We start from the raw sequence: 8,190 nt of genomic DNA, 5'->3' as shown, positions 1-8,190 counted from the left end.
TCTGAATACACATACAGACAAACCATGGGTCACAGGAGGGGCGGGATGTTGATCAGTATTGGCTTGGGATGGGCGCCATCACGCGTCTTAACCAATGAGAGCATTTCGGGTGGGCCTAAAACAACCAGCATCACATGAACCGGGAACAGAAAATAACTGGCGGGGACAGAAAAATGGTGAAAGGTACCGAACTCTTACATGGACATTTTCATTTTAAATCTCTTCCAGACGGCGGAGTTGATAGAACCAAAGCTATTTGTATCCACTGCAAAGTTGAATTTTCTTATCACCGGAGTACTTCGAGTCTGAAGTATCACTTAAATGCAATACACACCGTGGATGCCAGCAAATCACCCTCCCAAACAAACTGTGGAGGGGGGCTTCGGCAGACCACGTTGGATGCAGCGTGTGGGAGAAGTATAGATAGACAAAAGCAAGACAAGCTAACAAATGCCATAGCGAAGTGGATAGCTACAAACTGCAGGCCGGCTAGTGTTGTGGAAGATGTCGGTCTGAGGAACGTTCTTAGGATCGCAACGAATGACGACACGTATGAGCCTCCCTCGAGACGCACCATCACAAGAAGAATACACGAGTTGTATGAAAAGGAGAGGACTACAAAAGCGACGGCGTTACAACGTGCACCAACTGTTGCTCTCACTGGAGACTACTGGACATCGCTGGGTAACCAGAACTACCTCGGAGTTACAGTGCATTATATTGATGAACAGTGGGAGCTGCATTCACATGCTCTGACTGTAATGCAAACAGAAGACAGACATTTTGCTGAAACGTGCGCGGAACATTTTATTCATGTTGCACAGCAGTGGAATGTTTCACTGAGCACAGATAGTGCAATAAATATGATCGCTGCTGCGAGACATCTGCCTTTTGAACACGACCCCTGCGTCGCGCACAGTCTCCAGCGTTCGGTTACGGTGTCTCTGCAGAATAGTGCGTTTGACGACGTCCTGGCCAAATGCAGAAAAGTCGTGGGCCACTTTAAACACAGTCCAGCAAGTGCTGCAGAATTAGAACATCAACAAATTGAACATGGACAAAAGGAAGAGTCGCTTATACAAGACATTCCAACCAGATGGAATTCGACTCTGGACATGATAAAAAGCGTCCGCAGAAACGAACAGCCACTGAGGGATGTCCTCACCACACACAACACCAAGATTGCCATGCCAACTACAGCTGAAATGGACGAACTGCAGAGGTTGGAAACGCTACTGGAGCACTGCAGGTATATTTTAGGTCATATATTTCTCACTGTCCTGTCTGAGTGTGTGTGTAAATATAGCATGAATATCTGTGTATGTAAGTAAGTGAATGCAATACATTTTGACTGAAATGGGTTTGATTTTTTTTTTTCTGTTGCAGGTTTGCGACTGAACTTCTGGGAGGAGAAAAGTATGTTTCATGCTCTGTGGTTCTGCCTGCTTTTTGCCATCTCTCTCGGGTGATGGAGAGCTCAGATGATGACCCTGCCTACGTGGTCAAATTCAAGTCTACATTCAGAACAGACCTGGAGACACGCAAGGAAAATGCCAACATTGCATATCTGAAGATTGCTACCGCACTGGACCCGAGGTTCAAGCACCTCAAGTGTATACCCAGAGCTGAGAGGGCTGAGGTGTGGGCCTCAGTCACCAACTTACTCAAGGAACAGAGGGTTGTTGCAGAGCAACCTGTGGAAGCAACGACATCTGAGCCACCAAAGAAGAAGTTAGCCCTATTGGCTGCTTCATCAGAGTCTGATTCTGAACAGGAGGAAGACTCAGTTGAGAACAGTGTGCGTCGATACAGATCGGAGCCCACCATCAGTACAGAGGCCTGTCCGTTAGAGTGGTGGTCCAAACATGCAGGCTCACACAGCAGGCTGGCCTCCATTGCACAGCAGTACTTGACCACACCTGCAACATCCGTACCCTGTGAAAGGTTGTTTTCTCTTGCTGGTCATATTGTACAGAAGAAGAGAGTTTCTTTATCATCTGAAAATGTAAATGACCTTGTGTGTCTTAGCAACTGGCTCGGTGCAGAGGAGTAAGAAAATGTAAAGTCGGAGGAATGGATGAATGCAGTTAATTTTGTCATTATGTAACTACTTAACCTGCATGACTGAATGTGTTGTTTTTTTTGACTGAGATTCTCCAAAGGAAATCCAGTACAAACATGGACTTCAGACTAAAAAGTCCCCTGCACAGTAGATCCCAGCTGTGTACTTTCTTTTTGTGCTCGACCACTTCACCTCAACAGAGACATTTGCTACTGAACATAGACTTTTTCTTTTATCTACCTGTTCAGAAAAAAAAGAAAACGGATTTATAAATGTTAACTTGTTGTTGCTCGGAAGGTGCCGAGTTGTTTTTCTATAACAAACTAGATCAAACGTTAATGCCCTGGCAGTGGCAAATAGCTTTGGTTTTATATTCGACTACATTGTTTAAGTTGAGATTTACAATAAATCTTTGAGCTGCTACTGTGTAAAGGGAATACTGTTAAAAAGCACCATATTTGTTTAATTAAAATGTTTGCAAACCAAATGTTGTACTTTTGTTCATATAGCAGTACTTGCGCAATACACTACTTTTGAATTCATTGAATTTTGCGCATAACGCGATTAATCGCAAGTAAAAATTTGAATCATTGCACTACAAAAGTCATAAAAAAGCAATAAAAGGCATAGTATAGTATGTCAAACATGTAATAGTATAGCACGTCAAACTATTCGTAAAAAAGTAATAGTATAGCAAGTCCTAAAAAAAATTCATAGTATAGTATCTTGAAAAAGTCAAAGTAAAGCATGTCGAAAAAAGTTATAGCATAGTATGTGGAAAAATGTCATGGTATAGTATATGGATGAAATTCATTAAAAAAAAAAAAGAATAACCCAAGTTGAAAAAAAGTCACAGCATGCTGAAAAGAGTCATAAGGCACATTATAGTATGCCTTAAAAAAATAAAAAAAGATAAAATAGTCATAGTATATATCATAAAAAAATCTAGCTATGGTGGAAAAGTAAAAAAATGACCTACGGTCTTTTCAGAAACCACTTTTCCTTGACCTCGATGGAAAATGTCATGAGGTCAAGGAAAGATGTGAAGGTGACTTCATAAGGATTTTGGAAAAGACAACCGCGGTGCTCAAAGAGTCCGACTCCACTTTGTCACGCAATTATGATGCGACCGCACACGTACCGACATGTTCACAGCTGTGTGAACCAAGTCACATTTGTTATTTTCAAAGCTAATATATAATGACAATCATTTGTCATTTAACAAGGCATTTTATTATCCATTATATTTAAGAATGTCATCCACCACAGTCATACTATACATGCGTCTTCCCCTCAAAACACAGTGAAGCACCGTTACTGTGTTGAACCATATTTCAGTTTCATATCACACTTTGTCTTCATGTAAGATTGAGTAATGATACAATCATCTTAATACAATGTCTCAAATAAACACTATTGAGCCAGTCCATTGTATTGAGTTGACATTTTCCCAACTAGTAAAACAAAGTCTCTGTGTGCCGACAAGAAGAAAAAAAGAAATGATGGTATGCTTTGGCAAATGGTTGACAGAAAATATAAATAAATAGAATTTGCATTTATTTCGTCCATTACTTCATTAATAATGTAAGGCAGCAGCATTATCCATCTGGCTTTGGCCCACACTCAGCTCTCCTGCGGCAGCCCGGTGGTGTACAGGTAGGAGACGGTCCCGGCCTGGATCTGAAATGTCTGTCCCTGGATGTGGTGGCTGGAGATCTGCTCATTGGTCTGGCTGATGGAGATGGGCTGGCTGCTCTGGCTGCTGATGTGAATGGCCTGGCTGTGCTGCTCCCTGCTCACCGGCCCCTGCTGGGCGTCCTGAGCGACAGCCAGGTGCTGGATCGGCTGGTGCACCAACTGCAGCTGCTGGACGGGTCGCTGCGCCATCTGAAGGGGCTGCGGGGGACCGTGGTGGGCCTGCAGGTGCTCCATTGCCTCTTTACTTAGGGTGATGACGTGCATCTGCTCAGGCTGGTGCGTCACCTGGCCCTCCAGCATACTGAGAGTGTGAATGTGAGGGCTCTGGTCCACCACACCGCCCTGAGTGACCAGAGCCACGTTCTGGTGTGACGACTGGGCAAGGAGGGTGAGTCTGGGGTGGGCCGAGTCTGCCGTGTCCCCCTCTGTGGCGATGATGCTGATCTCCTGGTTCTGACCCGGCACAAAGTTAATGTTGTCCACGTCTCCCGTCACCACCAGCTGGATCTCCTGTTCAGAGCTGGAGGGCAGCTGGTACTGCTGCAGCTGCAGGATGCTACGCACTTCCTCTGGCGGCGGCGCTGCGTCTGATGATGCGTCGGCTGTCGCGGCTCGTTCCTTGTTGTGTGATTTGGTGTGTGTTTTCAGATTGTCCAGGCGCGTAAACGAGAGGCTGCAGAAGGAGCAAGTGAAGGGCTTCTTCCCCGAGTGAGAGGCGACGTGTCGTCGTCTCGCGCTGGGGTCTGAGAACGATTTGTCGCAGATGTTACAGTCGTACGGCTTCTCTCCTCTGAAAAAGGACATTTTGATTTGAATCACGTTTGTTTACCATGTTAAAGCTGCTATATTTGACATTTTAGATTGAACCAGTTGTTCACTTTTCGGTTTGTGACCTCTTACAAAAAAAAGTGTCAAGTTGTACCTCGAGAAGTTTCAGATGTCTATGAATTGTTAGCATTTTCCCCAAAGATACATTTTCCCTCTAAACTGCTCAGGCAGATTACAAATATCTTTACTTTTTTGATACTTTAATTACGTTTTGCTGATAATACATATGTACTTTTACTTAAATAGGAATTTGAACACAATATAGTTTACTTGTAATGGAGTATTTTGTTGTACTGGTGATTTTACTTAAATAAAGGATCTGAATACTTCTTCCTCTGTTGTTGAGTGAATGCCACACTATGAATCAATTAAAGCTCTTTAAATATAAGAAAATAAAATATACTTCTCACCTGTGAATTCTGATATGAGTCTGCAGAGTGCTCTTGGCTGTGAAACACTTCCCACAAATCTCACAGGTGAAAGGCTTCTCACCTGTGAGGATATCATTGATGTCATCAAGTGCTTCCACATATTAGTTTCACAGAACTGTACCGTTTCAATAGCTTGTCTGACATTACCTGTATGAGTTCTCAGGTGCTTTTTCAGCTGAGCCGTGTCCATGAACTTGTGATGACACTGAGCACATTCTGGTAAAGATTTGCCTTTAATGAAAAACAGGAACAAAGAATACAGTATTCTGCTGTTAGAGTGACTATTTTAAAATGAACCTGCGTGTGTTGAAGTGATTCTCACCTGTATGAACTCGGTAATGGCTTTTAAGTTGCCTCTTCTGAGTGAAGGTCTTCCCACATTTATCACAGCTAAAGGATTTGCCTCCTAAGGATGCAGGTAAAGAGGAATCATTTACAGCAGAGCAGTAGAGAACAAAGCACTGACAGACTATTGTATTTGGTGTTTAATAGGAATAAATTAAACAATTCCAATATTAATTCGATTTCTGAAAATGTTGACCAAATATATTTCACTAAATCACAAACTTACTGTAATTTTCTAGCTTAAAACAGGATTTTTATGTAGATTTATGATAAATTTAACATGGTGAAAGGATACTCATGAGAAAACAATATAGAGTACATAAGGTGAAATCCAAAGAATAGCAAATGAAGCACTAACTTTACACTTTGATCGGATACCTTCATGGAGGTTCATGTGCTCTCGGAGGGCGTGTTTGGTGGACAGCGCTTTGGAGCAGACGGTGCAGACGAACGGTTTTTCTCCTGTGTGCATGCGCTGGTGAATCAGCAGAGTGTGCTTCTGGTTAAAACCCTTTCCACACACCAGGCACCGAAAAGGCTTCTCTCCTGGGGAAACAATCATGAAATAAAGTAGCAACACTGAGGTTAATTTGATCGCTGTGAGTTAATTAAACCATAGTCAGTCCTAATTGAGCATGTTTCTTAAAAGTCTTCAGTCCTGTGCCATAAGATTACCTGTATGAGTCCTCTGGTGAATCTTTAAAAAGAGGTGGTTTTTCAACCCTTTGCCACAGTCGTCACACCGGGGCTCTGTGTTGGGGTATTTCCTTTTCCTGCCTCTCTTCCCAGGCTCTTCCCCTCTTGCTGTGTCGCTGCTCACGTTGTAGCTCTTGTATTTCACCGGTGGCCTGATTTTGCGTTTGCTCTTGCGGCTCTGGTCGGCTGCTGTGTTGCAATCTGCATCATTTTTAGTACACGACTCTGTAACTACATCACCACGGTCCATATTTCCAGCCAGTCTCTCCTCTGAGCTCTCACCTGTCACACTTCCGTCCTCCAACTCTGTCACAAGCACATTTTTCTTTGGTCGTCCTCTTTTGCATTTCGACAGATCTGGAGCCACGGCTATGTCCACCTTTGCCTCCTCACTTCTACCCTCTGCAGTAGAGCGCGAGAGTTGAGTGAGCACCTTCACGAGGTCGTGGACCTCCATAAGACGAGCCGTGGCCAGAAGCTGCTCTGTGGCGCTCTCCTCCACGGACACCTGGGCGCTGTAGATGAAATCCAGCACCGCTGCAAACATCTTGGCTGCCATACCATCCAGCTGGTAGGTCGACTGACTGATCTGATCTTCTGCCGTGAACATGAGGGAAAAGTACTCGCTGCTTGCTGCCAGCAGGGCTTTGTGCGCCTTGTAGTGCACGTCTTCCACGACAAGAGTGATGTCGCACAGTAGGTCCCTTTTCCTGAGCTTGTCAAATTTGCTCAGGATGCTCTGCTTATGTGAATCTGAATGCAGGGCCATGGGTGAGGAGGTCCTGTCTGCTGCTTTCTGGGACATCTTCTCCTCGAAACAATCACTTCTGTTCCTGCAGGCAATGAAAGGAAAGTCTCTATTAAAACAAGGTTACGGTGCATATGACAGAGAAAGAAACATGTACAATATTCTCTCCACAAGTGTGCATTTCAATTTACAATTTTCACTGCCTAATCACTGGAGTGACGGCAAGATCGAGAAGTGGCCGATACTCCTTTACCAACAGCATATACCGTTTCCTGAAGGCAGGTGCCACTTGAAAGTTCATATCAGTGGTAAATGCCGTTGAGATTTATATATCTATATCTAGGTATATACTGCTGAACACAGTGACATACCATCGGCCACTTTTTGATCTCGGCGCTACTGAATTAATGACATTTAAAAGAAAAGGTGTGGAAACAGTATAAGTAAATAATGTTTTAAGGCTGGAACTAACGATCACTGCTGTAGTTTAGTGCTGTGGATTAATGGGTTGGTCGGTCAACAGAAAATTAATCATCAACAAATCTATCATTTTAATTCATTTATATGAAAGACTATCTGCGTTCTTGTGTTTCGTATCATTGTAAAGTGAATATATTTTGGTTTTGGACTTTTGGTAGTAAAATACCAGAGATGGGAAATTGTGATGGACATTTTTAACAATTTAAAAAAATAACCAACAGATTCATTAATAATGAAAACACTGTAGTCTATGAACGCCATCGATACAAATGCAAATTTTATAAACAAAAGGTGATAATTAATATTGCTTATCTGAACTGAAGACAAATTAATAAAGTATGTTAGAAAAGGAAACCCTTACATTTCCAAAAGCTGGGTACAGAGTGTTTTTAATTGTTGTTTACTAATAAATGACAAATGATTCATTGATTACCAAAATTATAAAATGCTGACCGATCAATTAGGCTAGCAAACATTCACATGACTATACCTTTCACAACTTAGTGCACGGTACTCTACAAGTATTGTGCACTAACGTTACCACATCCATACACAGTTTACTAGTGTTTGGTCTCATAACTGCAGATAAACCCTGCAGGGATGTGAACTACTTCAGGGTTAGCAAGCGAGCTAACTTGCATCGTCCCAAACAATGCATCCGCTGCTAGCCAGAAAACAGGACAAAGCCTGCAGAAATGACAAAGTTTGAGCCTGAAGTAGTGTGTTACACTAAGAACCTTTGTGTTTGTGACAGGATCCAAGCAGCTTAAGCGCACGAAACGCGGCGTAACTCAACATAGTAGTGAGCTTTTAGGACCTTACCTTCTACTTCGGCCGGAGAGGGTGAATGTAACCGACTTATCGCGAGAGTTGCGTTTCTGACGAGACGAGATGCGGCTCAA

General features: G+C 43.0%; 2 protein-coding genes across 2 annotated transcripts; one reads left to right on the top strand and one right to left on the bottom strand.

Annotated features, from left to right (window-relative positions):
* The first annotated feature begins 142 nt into the window (after positions 1 to 142).
* Positions 143 to 2,549, top strand: LOC137880379 (E3 SUMO-protein ligase ZBED1-like). The gene is made up of 2 exons (XM_068721715.1): positions 143 to 1,249; positions 1,387 to 2,549. The coding sequence occupies exons 1-2, from the start codon at positions 174 to 176 to the stop codon at positions 2,051 to 2,053; spliced, it is 1,743 nt and encodes a 580-aa protein (XP_068577816.1). The 5' UTR covers positions 143 to 173; the 3' UTR covers positions 2,054 to 2,549.
* A 731-nt stretch (positions 2,550 to 3,280) lies between these two features.
* zbtb24 (zinc finger and BTB domain containing 24) lies at positions 3,281 to 8,131 on the bottom strand. Its single transcript, XM_068721674.1, has 7 exons — positions 8,111 to 8,131; positions 6,040 to 6,893; positions 5,743 to 5,910; positions 5,342 to 5,425; positions 5,167 to 5,250; positions 4,999 to 5,080; positions 3,281 to 4,550 (listed from the first exon to the last, which is right to left on the bottom strand). The coding sequence occupies exons 2-7, from the start codon at positions 6,863 to 6,865 to the stop codon at positions 3,686 to 3,688; spliced, it is 2,109 nt and encodes a 702-aa protein (XP_068577775.1). The 5' UTR covers positions 6,866 to 6,893; positions 8,111 to 8,131; the 3' UTR covers positions 3,281 to 3,685.
* Between the last annotated feature and the right edge of the window lie 59 nt (positions 8,132 to 8,190).

Source organism: Cebidichthys violaceus, unplaced genomic scaffold, assembly GCF_023349555.1.
Source record: "Cebidichthys violaceus isolate CVI_PGR_0920_01 unplaced genomic scaffold, fCebVio1.0.p SCAF_28, whole genome shotgun sequence".
In the NCBI taxonomy this organism is placed as follows: domain Eukaryota; kingdom Metazoa; phylum Chordata; class Actinopteri; order Perciformes; family Stichaeidae; genus Cebidichthys; species Cebidichthys violaceus.
Note: the sequence above shows the minus strand (reverse complement) of the source record. Positions and strands in the feature narration are given on the sequence as shown.

Excerpts from the sequence above, each read along its gene's own strand:
- LOC137880379 (XM_068721715.1), top strand. The coding sequence starts at position 174 with ATGGTGAAAGGTACCGAACTCTTACATGGACATTTTCATTTTAAATCT. Across the intron at positions 1,250-1,386 it reads ACGCTACTGGAGCACTGCAG|GTTTGCGACTGAACTTCTGG; the intron begins GTATATTTTAGG and ends TTTCTGTTGCAG.
- zbtb24 (XM_068721674.1), bottom strand. The coding sequence starts at position 6,865 with ATGTCCCAGAAAGCAGCAGACAGGACCTCCTCACCCATGGCCCTGCAT. Across the intron at positions 5,911-6,039 it reads TCACCAGAGGACTCATACAG|GAGAGAAGCCTTTTCGGTGC; the intron begins GTAATCTTATGG and ends TTGTTTCCCCAG. Across the intron at positions 5,251-5,341 it reads CCATTACCGAGTTCATACAG|GCAAATCTTTACCAGAATGT; the intron begins GTGAGAATCACT and ends TTTTCATTAAAG.